The sequence below is a fragment of the Ascidia mentula genome, chromosome 4, assembly GCF_947561715.1.
Source record: "Ascidia mentula chromosome 4, kaAscMent1.1, whole genome shotgun sequence".
Lineage (NCBI taxonomy): Eukaryota > Metazoa > Chordata > Ascidiacea > Phlebobranchia > Ascidiidae > Ascidia > Ascidia mentula.
The window spans coordinates 22,542,875-22,561,640 of record NC_138569.1 but is presented as its reverse complement, the minus strand read 5'-3'; the positions used below and the strand labels follow the sequence as shown (position 1 = coordinate 22,561,640).

Here is an 18,766-nt window from a genome sequence, read left to right as displayed (position 1 = left end):
GGACAACCTAGGTTCGAGTCTTGGTGAAATGGGGACTTGATTTTTTTACTGTGCCATAGTCTTGTAAATAAACCAACACCTTTAGTATATACTAAGTTGCTCTAACAACATTTCATAATTAGTTACAAACAGAACGTATACAAAGTTTCGTGGCGTATTGTAAGTCGTCATGCACAAATATTTCTATTTTCGAACGAGCCTGAATGACTGATGAACTGAACACGCACGAAAACTGTCATGACGCTGCCTTTGTGACGTCACGGAAGCAGGAACAGGGTTTGGGGAGGGATCCGCTTGATTGAATGTGCAAAGCGTGTTTGGGTTGGGTGGAGTTTGTTTGTGGAGAAAGTTTTCGCTTCGGTCTGAAGGCAAACATGAGATATCCGCTGTTCAACAAACATTAGCGTGAAATTTCATAAATTTGGTTTGTTAAGATATAGAATCATGTTCATTTGATGTTTAGGTTTATCTGGTCAGGTAGAATCTCTAGTTTCCGTTATTTAGTCAGCGCGATAATTTGTCAGTTCAAAGTTAAGATTGTGGTTCACTGCAAATGACGAATCGAAACAAATAGCCACAGCGCTGACTATTTGAAAATAATTAAACTATTTAGTCGATTTGACGACTTCTACATTAAACGTGGAGAAGGTGTAGCCAGCTAACATTTAACATTTGTTTTAGATAAAAACAAAACGGAAACAATTATTTCCAGCAAAGTGGGAAATATGAATACGAAAATGAAACGGATATTTTTATTTTTGGAGTTTGGTTTATTTATCGTGTGTTCGACACAAAGCATTCGTATTTCAAGTTTAGTTGGTAAGTCCACTTATTTCGCGTTTTGTGTGAAATACTTGCGCTTTTGAAAATACTTGTGTTATTTCCTCATAATGGCGCAACACCTCTCTCTAAACATTCTGTGTGATATTTGTTTTTATAAAGACGGTCATAAACCTAGAAACGCCGACGTTTACAGAGGAAGTTGTAAAGTATTTCCTACCTAAATAAATGAATTTCCTCGAGAAACAAATTCTATCGTGAATATTATGTCTAACAAATCCACCGGAGATTGCAAAAAGTGTGTCTACAGAAATTATAAACAAGGCTCATAAACTTTCTGCATATAATTTTTTGTATCCAACTTTTTCACGTTTCAGATTCGATGATATTAGCATGTAATAACAGCCAGTGTATGTGCTGTACGGGTGCAACCGATTGTTTGTGCCGTGACAATATTGAAGGTTTGTAACAAGTTGTTTGATGTTTCGCATGTATTGCTACCTTCGTGGTGATGAATTCGTGCTGCAAATGTAAACATCCTGCATGCTTACCTATCCTTCCTCTAATCAGCGGAAATTGTTGTTATAAAAAAAACCTTAAACCGCGTGAAAATAGGTTATCGGAACAGTAGAGGGTATTACCCGGTTAAGGCGGTAAATCGAATGTTGTTTTTGGAAAATGTTAATCTATGTTTTTCATGTGAAGTTGCTTCACAATACACCACTTTGCGCAAGTACTTAATGTAATGATATAGGCCAGCAAAAAGGCAAAGGTCAGCGGACGGGTTAATTGGTTGTTTGTCCCACAGGCTAAAACTATTAAGGATTTTAAAAAGAAATTACATGTTGTCAAAAATTTTCGCCTTTTCCAAATTTAATGCAGGAGATTTCGGCACAAATTGATATGTTACCATGGCATGTGTTGTAATTTTGTAACACAAACATGGTATAATATTGTTTAGAGGTGCTCAGGTGTGGGACAGATGTTCGTTGCCATTCAGGTGCGCTTTGCACCTTGATACCCCTGAATAAATCAGATACCCTACAACTTAGATTCCAGTGTGGTTGCTACAGTAACCAGTGTAATGGTAAGCTCACGAACATTTTGCCACTTACAGTGAATGGGTTTTCGGTGCATGGCTTGTTACTGCTTCTAGTAGTAACAAGCCATCGGACATGAATTTTAGAAAGCTGAATAATTTAAAATATTTTTGCAGAAATTCGCTTGCAGACTTTAAAGAACTCGACAACTTCTGGCCCAGAAAAAACTTTCTGTCAAGGTGATAAGGAATCCAATATTTTTCTGATTGTTTAGTTTTGCGACTTGTTGTAGTTACGGAAGGTGTTCTTTCAACAGAAAAATATAACAGTGTATATTCCAATATTTTTATGCAAATAAAACTAAGTGAAGAATTGTTTTTTATTTATGAGAAAATATTCATTGAAGGAGGAGTTTCATTCCGGGATAACTCAACTGTCCGATGCAGTTACACGTTTGATCAGGAATTTAACACAAGTTATTCAGCCAATGTCACGGAAACCAACTCTCGATGGGGGATTTGGACAAGATTTCTTCACAGATCAAGGCCCAACATACTCCGTATTAAACCAAATGTGGTCAGGTAAACATCTGTTTTCCAAGAGGTTTGGGCCAGCTATGCTATAAATAGCTTGAGTGGCAAATCGAAAATTGAAATGCTTCAACAATTTTGATTTCTTATCTTTAATTAAAGGATGCCAAACTTAACTTTGTAACTGAATGTTCAATGTGAACTAATAACTAAATTATTCTGATTAAAGTTTATTAATTTCTATTTAAAAAAGTCATTTATTTCCAGATATCAATTGGAAGTTGGTGAAATGGGGAGGTTTTTACCCGATGAATTAGTCATGATTTTCGTCACAATCCCCGACAGAATAGTCAACAATCACCAAACAGCGTTTATCGGGAATCCCCAACCTTGTAAGTTTTAAACAAAGTTTGTTTACAAAAACCTAGTTGTAATATATTGGGTCACTAACGTAATTTAGTTATTGGAAACTGCTCCAGTTTGTCGTGCTTTGCGAATGAAGTTTGTCTGAATGAAGTGGGAAAATGTGGATGCACAAACCCTGGTAGTTGTCCCACAGCTAATCCATCAAACATTCAGTTTAATAACTTAAAAACTTATAATTTTGTGTGTTTGGTTAGATACAACACAAACAACATCAACTATTGTGACAACACAATCCCCTGTGACATCAAAGTCAATAACAGTAGCTGTGACATCAGAATCATCTCATACAATGTCACCAACAGGTATATCTCTGTTCACAGATAAAGTGTAATTTGTATTTAGTGATAAATGTCAAACATTCACTGTCTGCAGAAATCCAGGAGGTCCCTCCCCCAGATGACTTACAATATATTTCCTGCCAAGGTATCGTGGAATGTAAATAGTTTAAATAAGCAGACCCCAGGAACTACAGGCTTGTTTAACAAGAAACGTTAATTGTGAACTATTTAACGTTGTAGTATTCCAATCAATTTTATCATCAATTGTGACTAATTCCCAGTTTTGCTCACAATAATGTTTTCCTGTTGCTTTCTCAGTGGGTGTAGAACTGAATGACGGGGAATGTTATCACTCATTTGACCAAACTTTCGTTTGGAATGAAAGTTACAAGAATCTAAATGACAAAGAACTTTTTAAAGAATTAGAAACTTCCATTGTTACATCATGGAAAAGCGTTTATGATTTCATAAATGAGCAAATCAGTTTTCTTGATGGTCACGTGCTTAGAAGCCACCAAGTGGTCAGGTGAATCAAGCAATTGATTTGTAAACTTAATTTTTATTGACAGATTTTTTTGCAGATATAAAATACGAGTTGCTGGAGTGAATTGGACTTCACGAGAATTAGTAAATATTTACAAAAATAACAACACAGTCAGTGATTTAGGCAAACTATTAGCTGGTTACCCTCAAATATGTGAGTACATCTTTGGTTCTTATGACTACACAACTGTTTCTGACGAAGTCAATTTTGTTACCCATGGGTAAACAGATGAGTCCTAAATCCCCTTGAACAATTATTTTACAGACACTGATGTATGTCCAGTTGTCCAATTGTCATGTGGTTTAAACAGTAAATGTGTGTCCATACTTGCTACACCTGTGTGTGCTTGCCTGGATGGTTTCCATGGAGACCCACTGGTTGAATGCTCAGGTTTGGAGAAGATGAATTTGTAAGAAAACATGGGTGTAACATCCTTGTTTCTAGCTTTCTGCTCTCCAACTACTTACAAGAACTTCACTTTTCCTCGTCAGTGGAACGGGTTGTCCTCATTTTCAATGGACATCTGCAATGCAGGTGAATAGTCAACTTATATTTGTAGACAGATGCAGATAAACATGAAGTTGGAAGAATCAACAATAATTCTTAGGTTTGTATTCAGTTGTTGAAATGTTTTAGGGTTTTCTCGAGCATTCCTTCCTTGTCAACTTGCAAAAAATGGAAAAGCAGTGTTTCAATTTGAAAAACTTGTTACTATTAATTGTTCTCAAACAGTTAGTGGAGTTATTTCCAAGGTAAACACTATTTTTATCTTTTCTCTTAATGTTCATGCAAACATTTATGTTAGGTTTGATCATGTGGCTTTCTTTTGAGTGTAACAGCACATTATGCAGAATGACTTCATATTTGGAGAAAACTTTGAGATAATCTTGACATGACGATAACTTTAAATTAATGAGACTTTGGTTCCTGACGTGCAGCCAGAGTTGGCAGACATCATTAATCATCAAAGTTTTCCATAAACCAAACCTTTATCCCTACATGAACCAACATAATATAGCCCAAAAAAATACAAATTATGAGAAATCTGAAATTAAGGTTGTTTCCAAATAATTAAACGATTATTGTTTGTTTGTTTTTGGCATGTGCCCGATAACAATGGTGAACAACACTATGTGGTGGCAATACATCCACTGATGCTTAACAATGTTTTCCAATTTGCAGGCTACTACAGAAACACTCTCACCCAATCAAATTGAGGAATGGTCAGCTGATCTGTTGCTTCTTACATCCAACTCTTCTACAATTTCTTACAATGACGTTGAGAATGTTTCTAATTTCGTTCAAATCGTGTCTGATGGAGTGACAGGAGGAAAAACAAATGTATTAAAAACAAAATATTTTTCATATTTTTTTCACAAACAAATGTTCACAACCTGTCAGACACAGATTCTCCTTTAACAAGTAAAAGAAATGTTCGGTGTAATTTAATAAATTATGTTTAACAAGTAAAAGAAATGTTCGGTGTAATTTAATAAATTATGTATAACAAGTAAATATATTTTACAGTTTTTTTTTATTGATACAAGTATGTGTGATCATGTACAGTCGGGAATATTCTAAAACAAAACATTTAAACTTCAGATATCCGTTGATGGATTCCTCGCGATCGCGATCCTCGCTTCACAAATCTCCTCCTCATCTAGTTTCCATGACAACCAACATGTGGGGAACACCCTAACCCGATCCTTGTCTGCACTGTCAGTTCGTTTAGACATAGGAAAGAACAAGAGTTCGATCGATGTGGAGACTGAAGCAGTGCTCTTACATGTGAGTTACATTTACCAATTGACTGCACGACTTATGACTCGGCTTCAACCATGGATGTTTTCTGTATTTGCACAAATGGCGCTGTTGGTTGTAGATAATCTCACCCGCAACAACTGTCATGAATTGTTAGTATGTAATTAATGTTTATATGTTATTAATGTTAACATTATATTTTGCAGGTAATGGGAGGGAACGACTTAAGCTCTGGGGAAGGAATCATCTTCCAGCCGACCTTCAGATCTTTTGATGGCAAAAATTTTACTCAACCACTGCGGGTTCGAATCCCGGCGAAGGTGGCAGATGAAGCTTGGGGAATTATCAGAAATAAACGCGATTTAAATGAGATTGAACGAAGTAAAATAGTTTCTTTCATATTTTACAAGGACGACACGTTCTTCCAGGCTGGTGTAGGCGCGGCTTACGTAAGTACAGGGAGTTTATGTTCGGAATTGTTGCATAGAAATCATACTAACTTCACTTGCGAATCTCCTGCACTACGTCATCATTAAATTTATTGCAACAAATTCATTAAATTTAAAAAGTCAACTAATACGTTTTAAACTGGGTCTGAGTGACGTAACCGGACACATGATGTGTTGTTCCACTTGGCACGAAATTTGTTCGGTGACGTGTACGTTGTCCACTGGTACCTATTTGGGCTTTGGTCGAAGGGCGTTGCCTGTGTTAATCTTGTCGTAAATCCTAGGTGGCGTCGGTTGATGTTGGTGTCGATCAGATTCTTCAAAACCTCGATGAGTCGATTAGCATCGATCATCTTGGTGTTTCAGCTAAGTTTCAAACAACCCAAGTTCAAGGGAATCGGTTTAAGGTAACGATGACGTCACTGGTTATTGAAGTCGGTGTTTTTTAATATCACCCACTTAATAACCAAAGTTGTCGATTTTATATTGGAATGAAACTTTAACTCGATCGATAAAAGTTTTGTTTTGCTGATGTCTTGTTCCAGGCTTTGAGGACATCGTTGTCGTGTAAATATTGGGATTATCATGAATCCGGTTGGAGATCTGATGGATGTTGTTTGAACTCTACATCTTCTACACCTCAATGTCTTTGCAATCATCTCACAAACTTTGCACTAATAGTGGTAAGTCGTAACGTTCAGGGTTCAAATCCCGTTGAATGTGTTTGAATATTTTAATGCAATATCGCCACCAAGTGAGCGGTTAAACGAAAAAAGATTGTTTTCTCGACAGAAATCAGAGATTGTGCCGCACGATGTCGCCCTTAGCATCGTCAGCATCGTAGGACTTGTGATTTCTGTGTTTGGAATGATCGCTACAGCGATTGTGATCGCATCTGCCGCGTAAGTGTAAACCTGAGATCAGCGTACTTGGTGTTTTAGACCAGAGGTACCCAACCTTCTTGGCATATGCTCGAACCAAGGTTAAACTGTTTGTTGAAAATATCATTCTTTCCGAACTAAAATATTTATTAAGGCATTGCACAGATGTATTCGAAAACAAACGAAACATCTTCAAAAACGAAACGTTTCGTTCACCACGTGCTTAGGTAAACATGTCCTAAAGTGTCAAGGGAAATCCCTATCAACAGTTCTAGTGTCTACCAACACTACGAACCTGTGTAACGCATTATCTTCATGGTGTAAGTGTATGTAAGTTATACCCCTTGCCTTCATAACGATTCATGACTTGGAGTCGATGACAATATCACGTGACCAACTGGTTGGGGGAATGCACAACTGGTATTCGTAGCTGAGTAAATATGAACCATGTCGCACCCTCAAATATGGTGGCCAATAAATAACCTACGGACCGGTTACAAATGCTTCACAGATTTAGCGCACAAATAACTGTGATTCCACACCAGTTGCTAATTGACCATTTTCCTAGAGAAAATACAAACGACATTTTTAAACCACCTTATATTCACGTAGAGAACTCAGGAAGCATCGCTCCGGAAAGATTTTGATTCAAATCTGCGTCAACCTCAGTGTTTCACATATTATTTTCCTGACCTGTGTTTCCCGCGTGAAAGCTGAGGGAAGTTGCATAGTTGTCGCCGCTTTCCTGCAATATTTCTTCCTGGTCTCCTGGGGGTGGATGTCAGTGTACAGTTACGACATGTACATATCCCTTGTCAAGGTCTTGCTTGACTTCATGCAATTTTTCGTTACAATTATATTTAGATGTTTTTTTTTTATTTCTTTACGATAAATTCTTTGTAGGTTTTCAGCAAATATCGAAGCAAATTTCTTCTGAAAGCAACGGTTGTATGTTACGGGATTCCCCTGGTAATTGTTGCAATCAACCTTGGTTTAACCGTTGGTTACTTCGATCAAATTCACGATGACGTTTTCTGTGATGGAAGTAAGTTGAAATTCTTTGACGGGATTATTACGTCACAATAGAAACAACGTTTTATCGTCAAATATAATGTGAACAATCCTTTTGATGATTCTAGAATTATTTTTCCAGGTTTCCCACTGAGAAGGTCATTCTACTTGTCTGATAATATTTGTTGGTTGGGAGGTTACTCCCTCTATGTAGGGTTCCTTACACCAGTCGCATTGTTTCTTCTATACAATTGTTTTGTGTTTGTTGTCGTCACAATAGAACTCAACAAACACAACAAAGAGGTATTTCTGTATTTAGTTTTGTAAAAGTGTCCAAGGCGTCAATAATACCGGATATAAAATGAATTAAAATTCCTGTATTTCGCGTTTTGCGCAATTTTTATCCATTGATTTAAAAATCATTCCATGAAGTTTAAATCGAAGCCATGTTAAATCTACGCTTTGATTAGTCGCAGTCTGAGGCGTTGCGAAGAACAACAAGACAATCGTTACTTCTTGCGTCAACAATGGTTGCTGTGTTGGGAATAACCTGGTTGTTCGCCTACCTCATGTTGATTTCTGACGATGAAATTTACCACACTGTCACGAGCTGGATATTCACCGTATTCTGTTCCCTGCAGGTATATACGATATCTATTGTCTAAACATAACTCCAAGTAACATATAGAGCTTCTATTATATCCGGACCATTAGGGTTTGGGGATTTTTGTGCTCACAACGGTTCGTCGGGAGGACATGCGGAAAGTGTGGTTTGACCCCCTAACAAAGTGTTGCAACTGCGGTAATTCCCCTGAGACCCCCCCAACAGCTAGGAAGTCTACTGGGACGTCTCGAGTGGTGACGTCATCCAATCATGTCGACCAAGGAAGGTCATCGACTGGTTGATCAAACGCGAAAGATTGCGTGTGATTGTTACGTACTGAAGGGCGCATTGTGACGTTGTTTATGTCGTAATAAAATATGTTTGTGACAAACCACTGTTGGAAATAAATGCACACTTGTATATTTGTCCGAAAACACAAGCAGGTAAATTTTGTTCAACACAGTGTGGAGTTTACAGTGGTTGTGGAAAATAAAGTTTAGGTAAAAAACATTTCAAACTAAAATGGATTCAAGCGGTTTCAGGTAATTTGCACAAAAGTAGAAGATATTTGGTGATACGAAACACTCACGATCACTACATATACACACTGGCTACATGCTCGCCTGGAAATAGTACAAGAAAACCTAAGTAGTGGATGGAACCTATGGCTCATCCTCTGTAGTCTGCCCCTCATCCAAAATTGCTTGCAACAAACTGCCCTCTCGCTCCATCTATTAGAATATTGTGATTTAGTGAAATTGTTATATAATTGCAACGTCACAAGCACACCTGTGTGATGTCATCAGAGGATAGTTGGGTGGTAGCGCCCCCTGGTGACTGGGTTCGTCCCAATTCCGGTTTAGTGGAAGTGTTTGATTCCTTTTGTGAATAAAATGTTCAAACGCATGTTTGGTATTTAACAGAAATGATTTTGTATTCTCACCTCAACACTGCCTTCGGTTAGGCTAAGCTCAGGGTCTCCACCTAACGGGTGTTGTTGGAAAGAACCACCGCCGCTCTGTGGCGCATTTTCATCTTCTTCCGACAAAATTTCCGCTTTCTGGAAAGAACGTGTGTGAGCACGTGTTAGTTGAATGCTATGTGACGTCATACTCACCATGTGTTTGACGTCACCATTTGCAAGTTGTTGAACTTCTGTTGTTCCTGCAAACAATTTAAATAAATTATTGAATTCTGGAGTTTTTATCATTTTCACCTTGCGATGGTTGGGTGACGTCAGTGGTTGATGACGCAAGACTTGAATGAGATTTTTGTGAAACGACGAAGGTATCTTCAGGATAGAGCTGTGGTTGGGATTCGAATCCGACATCTTCGGGCTTTTGAATAGCTTCTGTTTTATACTTTAACGCCGCCGTTACGCTCACAGGTAATGACGTCACGGACATTCGTGGTCCTGTTAAATATTACTAGGTGAATAATCATTTTGTGCATCTATTATGTACAAGCAAAAAATTAATTGCTTGATGTGAAACTGGTAAAATGCAGGAAAGACTATTTTAACGAAACCGGCAAACTACCGACCCGACAACGAGTGTCTTGCAGACGACATCCGGGTTCCTGATCTTGACATTAACTCGCTCACAGCTGGTGAAACACGTGACCATTCTTCCCGCCTTTTTAGCGCCAAGTAAGCACGTGACTTATACGTGTCACGCTGTGATAGGTCTGGGCCGTCCTGAAGCACCAGCCCGCAATCGAAAGCTCGTGGAACATCGTTATGATGACGTCGATACCTGTTGACGTCACTCGATGGCAAGGGGAGATAGGTGACGAGACATTGACGTGACTGGAAATATTACGTCACTTGTTATTTCGAAATTACGGAAAAGTTAATCTTAATATTTACAACATTCCATATATTTTACTATGGATTAAACAGCAGTTGTATTTCGCTCATACCATATTAATGTACACCGGGTATTCAACAATGTCGTCACTTCCTCTGTCATCTTCCTCTTCCTGCTCGGATTGCATTGTGGGAAAAAAATAAAGTCTTGGACATGGTTGAGTGCACACGCCCTCTGCTGGTTCCGTTCGTTTGAAACAGGCTTAAAAAAATCATTGAAGTATTTTCCTTACTTTGCAAAAATCATATTTTGTTGATCAAAAACCATGCTCTCGGTGAGGTTCGAACTCACGACCCAGGACACACCTAGCCACTAACTAAAGCAGCCTTCATGCATATAATAACTGGTCACCTCTTTGTTGATCCCACACACAATTTATAGAAAAGACATTTTCCAGGTACATTCCTGCGGTGTGTTCGGTCACTTCACTCTGGTGTGAAACTGGAAGGCATCGAACTCTGATCTGAAGACCGAAAAAAAAAATAATAATAATTACGAAAATAGCAAACAAAAAAATCATACCATGTCGTGTGTAGTCTCGTGCGCAGCCGCAGCCTCGGTGCACAAAGCCATGATCAGGGCTCCAGGGTTCACCAAACCACCCAACCATACAGATGTCACCGGTCCCTACAGAGAAAACCTCATAAATCTAACGTCGGAAAGTTGAAGTAAATTGGATCAAAAATGCGAGATTTTATTTAGATTTTATTATTTATTGAACAGAGAAACAAAACAATACTCACAACAGGGGTTTTCCCGTCTAGGGGAACCATTCCAGTTTTTACCCAAGATCTCATTTGCGCGTATTTCTTTGTGACGTAATCAAGCCACGTGAGGAGCACGTGAGTGTTCGGGATTTCGTTCGGGTGTTGCCTAGCAACAAACGACATAAGTCAAGTGATGTGAAACAAGCATATATATTGAAGTCAAGGTGTTGTGTGGTGAATGACGTCAATTACAACACGAGTTACTTCATGTGATGTAAGATGTGACGTCATCAACCACTAACATTTAAAAACAACGTTTTCTATCCGGTTTCCTTTGAATGTAAACGCAGGGTTGGTTCTTGTGCCAACTTAACGGCTACCTTAAGCATAATATTTTACATTCCGGCCCTGCAATTCCTACAGGATCCCCCCTAACTGCATTACAGACAGGAGAGGTTGGAGCAAGATCTCACCATGCTGTTGGAACTTCTTCGTGGTAAAGAGATGTCGCGGTTTCACTCAGTTCCTTGCTTAACTTGTAGTCGGACGACACGAACAAGTGTGAACGTAAGTCGTGCAGTTGCTGGCGGGCAATACACACACACTGATTGAACCACATACATTCTTGAAGCAAAACAAACCTGTGTGAGAACAAGAGGTAGATATTATGACATCATAATAATAAACGATTGTTAACAGCTATTCTCACAACTGGATAAACGATCGAATGACTTTCATTAAAATGTTAAATAAGTGTTACGTCATCAATTCACCTGGTAACAGTTTCAACGAATGTACTGAATCAACCCTTGCACATTTAAACCCCAAGGTTTTCGGGGATTAAGTTTATCACATTGCAAATTAATGACAAACATTTATACATGAAAGTCTGGCGTTAAGTTGTTTAAGGTTGTGTTTATCCATTTAGTAGGTGATGGGATCCAGCGCAATTCCATCCAATCAACATATGGGAGGGGAAACTTACTATGAAATGTTTGTTTATTTGGAGAAGATTTATGTGGACTTGAATACAAACAATATCTGGCAATAGCGGGCGACACATGGGAATTCCTACTGCAATATAACAAGGTAGATAACTCACCCGATGGATTCGGGCATGTGAGGTAACCCACTTTCTTCATTACTCAGTACAGAGGGGGTATGGTAGGGGAAGTCGAACCCCCCCAGCACCCCAAGGTTGTTCCCCCCTAACTCAAGCAGGGGGGGTAACTTCTCTGAGCAAACTTCGAACACGCTTTGTAAACGTAACAATGACAACGTCGGTTTGCTGACGTCACCACTACTTCCTGGTGATAATAGAGTTGACTCGTAACCTTGAAAAAAATGACGTCACTATTTAGGATTGCGTCACGCCACGTTTAAAGAAAACGTTGGAGTTTTAATGCAAAGTTTAAATGAACCAATCAGATGAAAGCTCAACAACAAAAGGAAAATCTTGCCTGGTTCCTGCATTGCATTGAGAAGATGCTGCAACTGACTTAAAATTACATCCCCTCTTTGAGTTGTTCGCCACGAGAGGGCGCACTGTCTTAGCGACAGAGAGGAAGTGACGTCAAGGTTGTCGGGGATTTGCTCACGAAGCCATGAAGAAATTTCTGAACAAACGCAATAAAAAATTAATTTATTTCAATCTTTAAACGGAAATTAATATTGCTAATTTATTATCACATCAACACACTCAGATAATTTACCATTGACGGGCACGTTGCTAGGAGGAACCGGCACTGTCACGTGATCAACTTCCACGGAAGATTTCGACCCTTTCATTTGCTCTATGACGTCATCAAACAATCTTTCCATAAAAATCTGCAAAAACACTCGCGTTAAAATGTTGACGTACAAACAAACAATTCTGACGTCACACTAACCTGGTCTGTTCGTGCAGTTATGACATCACAATATATTTGCTTGAGAGTCGCAACACTGCAGCCATCTACATACACGCATTATGTCAAAACGGAAAACGGAGAATGAGTATTACGTCATACCTTTTATAATAGACATGAGAGCCTGGTTCAGAATCGTTTCTTTGATTGGATAATTTAAATGGTTTCCATGCCAACCGAAACATTGGCGGGCGAATAGGAAGGCGTGGCAGATTGGAACGGCGTACAACAATGATGTCAAGGTGGTCGACACTTGCGACCATGACGTCATCACTTCTGACGATATCTGAAATAATGTTTTAGGTCGTGAATCACATGCGGAAATCCGGTATATTTTCACAAACCAGAGAAAATGTTGAAACGAGACAAGATTTGAGAATTGAACAACTCGATGACGTCAACTTCGTCACAGTAGGTTCCTGCAGAAAAACAATTGTGAAAAAGTAAACCTAACATGATCCATTTATTAATATGTGAAAGTTGCCACGATCAGCGGGGATTAAGATAAAATTGTAGAAATCTCAACACGAAATAATAAATCACCTCGACCACTAGCTGCAGTAGAGAGTCCCACGACATCTTGTAAAGATATTGGGTCAAAAGCGAAGGCATTGAAGCGTGAGATTTTGACGTCATCCACACTTGAAAATGAGCTCCTTGTGACGTAACAGAGGATCCATTGTCTCCATCATTCCTACTCACGTTTCCGACTCGGGCAAGCTGGATTTGTAATTCCTCAAAAAATCTGGAATTTTTAATCGCGTTTAAGACTTTGTAACATTTCTATGGGACGATTTTAGTGGAAATCCCCGTATTTGAATAAAACCTACTTGTCAGGGGCGAGATGTAAGCCATGTATGAGGGCCCAGCTGTCATGGGATAGAGCGCTGTCGATACACCTGGTGGCTTCCTGTTCATACCCCTCACCCAACGTCACCGTTTCCATGGTGACCTTCATTCTGTGACGGATAATTTATTTAATCGAATGTTCGACTTTGATAAAACAACATAAAATACTTTTCCGCCAATCTCCTGATTGCGTCATCAGGTTGCGTAAATACGCGTGACGTAACTTCTGGATCGTCATCATTTGGAAGCAGAACGAGAATACCCAAAGTGTTGCTGACGTCACGGAACAAAGTTTCTGCGTCGATTGGTGGGGAGGAAGAGGACGCCACCTAGTGTATAATGGGGGTAAAATTACTTGTTAATGAACTTTAGAAAATATATTTAAAACAAAACTTGCCTGGCTAAGAGGGGTTTCCCCGATGTATTTTGTGACGTAAGAATACAGAGCAGGTTCGAATCGATCCGGTCGGAGGGTTCTGATGAGGAGGAGTCGTTGGAAGTTGCTCAGTTTCAAACCATTCTCCTCATCAGGAAGAGAGGGGAAATCCTTCTCCTGCGGTTAAGAGGAAGTTATCTAAAATATTCTGGTAGTCTCCTTCCTTACCTCTGGATGTTGGAGTTCATACCAACTCTTCCACTTTCCCTCATCCTCCGCGAGGTGGACACAGAGTCCCTCCAGAGCACCGGGAAGAACCGAGAAAGCAAGAATGTCCTCCCAACGATCGGCTGGGATCCAACCTGGAGGAGCAGCTGGACTGTCAAAGTCAGATAAAGATACTTTTGTTTCGGCGCCAAATCCTGGGTTTCCGTGAATGAGAAGATTTAACTCCTCCTCTGTGAATGGAGGCTCTGCAGCATCCATCTGGATGTTGAGGAGCACAAGAGTGGTGATGAGGACGCGGTGTTCAGGATAAACACTGCCAAAAAAATGTTTTAGGCCCAAAACCATGAAGAGAGTTTTGTGAATGGAGACAACAAACCTTCCGTATAAATTGGCGAAAACTCTACCCGTCAACTCATCCACTACTTCACCAACTTTATCACTGGGAAAACTTTCGAATTGGTTTACTTCCTGCAGTAACGTCACTTCCGGTATAATCACCCGACTTCCGCCCTCTTCTCGCTTGCTGTCTGTGTCGTCATCTGACACGTGATCTTCCGTATCTATTCCACAATATTATTACAAACTTGTTAGTAATCACGAACAATTACTCACCGCTCATCCTTTGTTTGTCGCCTGAATCAGTGTCAAAATAATCTTCTTCGTCTTCACTTCCTTCAGCAATGGCGGCCACTAAAAAATACCACAAATTACCACTCAGCGATCATAGAAGAGTTTTCTATCTTTTTATGATTATTGAGGTGAGTAGGCCTCTTAAGAACAAACCTCTTCTTCCCTTCTTCTTCTTGATGGATGATGTTGCGCTTCCCAACCTAAGACTAGCTTTCCTCCGAGCCAGTGCATCCCTCCTCCTCTTCTGCTCTTCATCTTGGCCGAACTCCTCATCAACTTCACTTCCGTGGACAATCTCGATGTCCTTCAGGAGGAAAGATGTGGAATCATTCTCATCGTCCTCAAAGTCGCATCCCACCGATGTATCAAAGAGATGGAGGAAGAATGGAAGAGGAATCTGATGGTGGAGGAAGAGGTTGTCGAGCACGTGGTCATACCACAGATATTTCGAAATAAAATTTGCATAACTACGGTTATTATTGCGTCATAATGAGAATCAGGTTACCTGGTAGTGGATATTAAGAGCGGGGATAGCTCTGCATACGGAGTGTAAGACAGCGGCGCGTTGGGCTATTGGGTACAACTCCTCAGTATAATTGTTTAATGTTGCAAGGATTTGTTCCGCTTCGTTTAATCTGCGTGAAACCTGCAAAAGTTTTTCGGTTAAAATCCATAACAAATGCCGTCAACCCATGGTGGGAAACGTGGGAAACATATTTTAACCATCTTCAAACAAATATCTAACCATGGCCTTGAGTTCCACAACATTCGAGAGGAACTTTGTTGAGTTTTCAATAGTTTTCGGGTCATCCCCAGTCACCAAACGTTCACATAATATCGAATCTAGTTGCGCCATCGTGTGGCGATGTTGTCGCACAGCCCTTGCCACATGGCGGCGCTCGCGGTAAATGTCAGGCCGGATTCTCATCAGTGCTCGGAGAAGCAAATCCTCCTGCAATGTGTGATGGGGGAAACCTTGGATAAATTTGTTCCAGGGAAATATTTGTTTTACCTGAAGAGTTTCTGCGTTGCTGACGTAACTGATAAGTTGTGTCGCTGCGATGACATCGGGATGTATACGAGATGACGTCATTTGTGTTGTGGTGAGGTAAAGTCGGAATGTGTCTGGACAAACCAACCTCCTACCCAGGAATCGAATTGTTTGCGATTCTTCCGAGCGCACGTCGCGCCCTCCAGCGGTGTTTGCATAATGAATTAGTGGTCGCACGAGGGCGCCAGCGTGGTGTTCGCAGTCCATGAGAATAAGAGTGTTTCCTAGAAAAATAATTCATCTTTTTCTTTGTTGCACCACTTTGCCACTTTTCACACTTCTATTGTAGACAATGCTTTCTTTCCACAAGTATTACGCGAGAAAACTATTATGACCAAATAATCGTGACACACCTCCCAACACAGATTTTTCTATCGACGTCACGTGACTCGAGTCGATTTTGGGCGCAAGATTAACAGGAGTGACGTTGCGGTTCTGACGTAAGTGGATGGCGCACCAATCAACTCCCGCCAAGTATGGATCCAACAGCAATGGGGGGCGTTGCCATGACGACAGCATCACGGCAGCGTTCTGGAGCTGTGAGGGGGGGGGGCGCGCGATTAACATACTGGTTGATAATATCAAGTAAACAGTGACACCTGGTGGTGAGCGAAGTCCTTCGTCTTCCACTCCTGTAGAATCTCTTCACCGACCAAAACTTTAATCAACGAACTCAGATAACTCTGAAGTCAACGAAGTAAAAAGAAATCTCTTTTTAAAAAAACTTTCCACGATATTATATTTGTAATTAATCTTCTTTCCACAAATTTTAGTTTTTGACAATTGTGAAAATGTTCAACCCGGATTCGAACCTGATATTCCTCCTGTGAAATAAACCTGAGGTTTTCAACTGTGTAAGGCTGGAATAAAACTCCTTGTGAAATTTTGCTGGCTGTTGTTTCAACTTCCGGCTGACTTTGTTTACGTTTCTCGCTCTTATTCTCCCGTACATCATCACCTATGACGTCATGAACTTCCGCATCATCGGCCTCGTCATCGGCGTCCGTTTCCTCGGCAACGGGAGGAAGAATGTTCACGCCTTGGTTCGATGCGGCCACTGTTATATTGTGTGAACATTTCATCAATTTAGAGTTTTTGTTTTCGACACAAATTATTTTCGTATAAAGTAGGAAGTTTTACTGATTGGGGTTTCCCGCAAATCATAATCAAACTCTCACAGTCGTTTTGTGAATCTGCGGTACTTGATTGGTTAAAATCTGCGGAAGGGGCTTCCCCGTCGCCCTCCTCTTCTCCCTGTGACGTCATCTTCCCAGCAGTTGCCATGACAGCGTCCAGCATTGCGTCACCCTCACTCATCTTACGCGGGTTTACGTCCGAGATGTTGTCTAGGGCAAGATTGATGCATTATAGGGGGGATTTCCCCGTCTACGCAAAATAGCTTACCGTTGACGTCAAGCATGAACTCGATCACGTGACCGCTGACGGGGTCAATTGAGTCAAAGACGAGGGGAATCCCCCGATCTGCGAGGCAAATGGGCCAGTCTTTAGTGAGGATTATCCGCCGGAGGGCGTAAGGGTAGGCTGATAAGTAAGTTGCGAAACCGGATGAGACCGCCGCAGCTCCAGTCACCCAACCGAGACGATCCTAACATACATTTAGTTATCGGGATATCGTGGAATGGATGTTGGAAGTTGGAACCTCATAAGTGTTGAGTACTCCGCAGCACCTCCGGTGCTCTCCTCCCAGGATCTGTCGGAACTGGGCTGCAACCCTCAGGTGATCCTCCATCTCAATCCTCTTCTCTTCCTGGAGGTTTTTGTCAGCTGTCGCCTGTTCAAATCCCTCCGCTAGATCGCGCAAACGAGCCTCCAGTGCCTCCTTTTTAGCTTCAAGTTGACGAAGTTTGTGTTCTGCCTCACCTGGTCACGTGATTACGGTTACTCAAAACAAACTCCATGAAGAATTTCAGCTTTTTTGACAAAGTTTAAATAAATTCCTCCCCACTGACTGCGTTACCCTGACGACCACCAACATTCACCTATAGACAGAGATGTGCTTTCCACCTTCTCATGTAGTGGCTTCACTTTCGTGATGAGTGTTGTATGGTATCTGAACACGCCCTGGACCCACCTAACAAGCGAACCTAAAACACAAACTTTCTCAGCAAAACTTGGATTTAACCGCATTATAATTCCTACCAGCTGCGGGGTTTCCCCCCGCCTTTAGCGTCAGAGTTTCTGGAATAAAAGTTTCTTTTTCCAAAAAACCTTCAAGATTTTCCAAGGTCGTCTGAAAGCAAATGTTTAAACCTCAACAACTTGTCCCTGAACCAAATTTTCATAGAGTTTTATTCCAGTTGAGGCAGAATTTACCAGAAGCTAAACTTCTCGTGTTGATTAGACTTTAATCAATTGTCACGTGATGTTTAGCAAAATTATGGAAACTTGCCAATGGGAGGTTCATTTCATCAAAACTCGTCAGTTCATCAAGAAATCGATCAAGGTTGGCCATTTGTCTTTTTGCTCCTTTACTCCAAGAAACGTCGGAGTTTGGAGATTTGAGAATCATTATTATGGCAGCCATTAAATCCTCTACCTCAGGGTCGGGTTTCTGGAGTGATCTGAGCTCTTGGAGAGTCTGAAGCAATATTGGAACTCACAACCGAGGGTGACGCGATAAACTTGAACAAACATCATACCTGGACATCAATGTCTTGCACAACTTTTTTAGTATCCGCTACAATCGCAGTTGTTTTGTAAATCGCCTTCTCATGTGCAAGTTGGTACTCAGGGAGTGTCTTCTTCAAATGTCGAATCTTTTTAATTTGTCGTTTGACTGCCGACACCTGCAAAATATTAAGCTCGCGTGATTTTTTTAATTTTCA

The 18,766-nt window shown here is 40.5% G+C and overlaps 2 protein-coding genes across 5 annotated transcripts in view; one reads left to right on the top strand and one right to left on the bottom strand.

Moving 5' to 3' along the window:
- Nucleotides 1-389: 389 nt before the first annotated feature.
- Nucleotides 390-8,651, top strand: LOC145899094 (adhesion G-protein coupled receptor G7-like). Its single transcript, XM_082987810.1, has 24 exons — nt 390-819; nt 1,158-1,241; nt 1,742-1,867; nt 1,997-2,059; nt 2,227-2,401; nt 2,618-2,742; nt 2,971-3,078; nt 3,149-3,199; nt 3,373-3,580; nt 3,636-3,751; nt 3,863-3,988; nt 4,043-4,132; nt 4,235-4,350; nt 4,781-4,939; nt 5,201-5,386; nt 5,566-5,808; nt 6,093-6,215; nt 6,354-6,491; nt 6,601-6,710; nt 7,302-7,509; nt 7,593-7,734; nt 7,843-8,003; nt 8,171-8,341; nt 8,415-8,651. Exons 1-24 carry the CDS (start codon nt 726-728, stop codon nt 8,604-8,606), a joined length of 3,315 nt encoding a protein of 1,104 aa, XP_082843936.1. The 5' UTR covers nt 390-725; the 3' UTR covers nt 8,607-8,651.
- Nucleotides 8,652-8,701: 50 nt separating this feature from the next.
- Nucleotides 8,702-18,766, bottom strand: part of LOC145899092 (uncharacterized) — a 31,054-nt gene continuing 20,989 nt past the window's right edge. For 3 of the 4 annotated variants that reach the window (XM_082987806.1, XM_082987808.1, XM_082987809.1), the window contains 38 exons: nt 18,581-18,727; nt 18,331-18,519; nt 18,081-18,171; nt 17,921-18,025; nt 17,581-17,801; nt 17,325-17,526; nt 17,099-17,266; nt 16,733-16,977; nt 16,520-16,603; nt 16,274-16,457; nt 15,882-16,144; nt 15,615-15,821; nt 15,375-15,515; nt 15,023-15,266; nt 14,852-14,929; nt 14,616-14,799; nt 14,240-14,552; nt 14,033-14,188; nt 13,804-13,964; nt 13,617-13,745; nt 13,330-13,531; nt 13,131-13,205; nt 12,889-13,072; nt 12,769-12,833; nt 12,592-12,706; nt 12,340-12,495; nt 11,982-12,213; nt 11,353-11,520; nt 10,916-11,045; nt 10,695-10,799; nt 10,524-10,635; nt 10,225-10,373; nt 9,847-10,111; nt 9,521-9,718; nt 9,422-9,468; nt 9,248-9,364; nt 9,094-9,183; nt 8,702-9,035 (listed from right to left, as the gene is read on the bottom strand). In XM_082987806.1, the coding sequence (XP_082843932.1) occupies nt 8,967-9,035; nt 9,094-9,183; nt 9,248-9,364; nt 9,422-9,468; nt 9,521-9,718; nt 9,847-10,111; nt 10,225-10,373; nt 10,524-10,635; nt 10,695-10,799; nt 10,916-11,045; nt 11,353-11,520; nt 11,982-12,213; nt 12,340-12,495; nt 12,592-12,706; nt 12,769-12,833; nt 12,889-13,072; nt 13,131-13,205; nt 13,330-13,531; nt 13,617-13,745; nt 13,804-13,964; nt 14,033-14,188; nt 14,240-14,552; nt 14,616-14,799; nt 14,852-14,929; nt 15,023-15,266; nt 15,375-15,515; nt 15,615-15,821; nt 15,882-16,144; nt 16,274-16,457; nt 16,520-16,603; nt 16,733-16,977; nt 17,099-17,266; nt 17,325-17,526; nt 17,581-17,801; nt 17,921-18,025; nt 18,081-18,171; nt 18,331-18,519; nt 18,581-18,727 (5,991 nt within the window). In that variant the 3' untranslated portion in view covers nt 8,702-8,966. The remainder of the gene's footprint in view (nt 9,036-9,093; nt 9,184-9,247; nt 9,365-9,421; nt 9,469-9,520; nt 9,719-9,846; nt 10,112-10,224; nt 10,374-10,523; nt 10,636-10,694; nt 10,800-10,915; nt 11,046-11,352; nt 11,521-11,981; nt 12,214-12,339; nt 12,496-12,591; nt 12,707-12,768; nt 12,834-12,888; nt 13,073-13,130; nt 13,206-13,329; nt 13,532-13,616; nt 13,746-13,803; nt 13,965-14,032; nt 14,189-14,239; nt 14,553-14,615; nt 14,800-14,851; nt 14,930-15,022; nt 15,267-15,374; nt 15,516-15,614; nt 15,822-15,881; nt 16,145-16,273; nt 16,458-16,519; nt 16,604-16,732; nt 16,978-17,098; nt 17,267-17,324; nt 17,527-17,580; nt 17,802-17,920; nt 18,026-18,080; nt 18,172-18,330; nt 18,520-18,580; nt 18,728-18,766) is intronic. The other variant, XM_082987807.1, reaches the window with a different exon arrangement.

What these genes read in the sequence shown, in the direction of transcription:
- LOC145899094 (XM_082987810.1), top strand. Translation starts at nt 726, where the DNA reads ATGAATACGAAAATGAAACGGATATTTTTATTTTTGGAGTTTGGTTTA. An exon ending in TCGTATTTCAAGTTTAGTTG is followed by an intron (nt 820 to 1,157) that starts GTAAGTCCACTT and finishes TTCACGTTTCAG; the next exon opens with ATTCGATGATATTAGCATGT. An exon ending in CTACAGTAACCAGTGTAATG is followed by an intron (nt 1,868 to 1,996) that starts GTAAGCTCACGA and finishes ATATTTTTGCAG; the next exon opens with AAATTCGCTTGCAGACTTTA.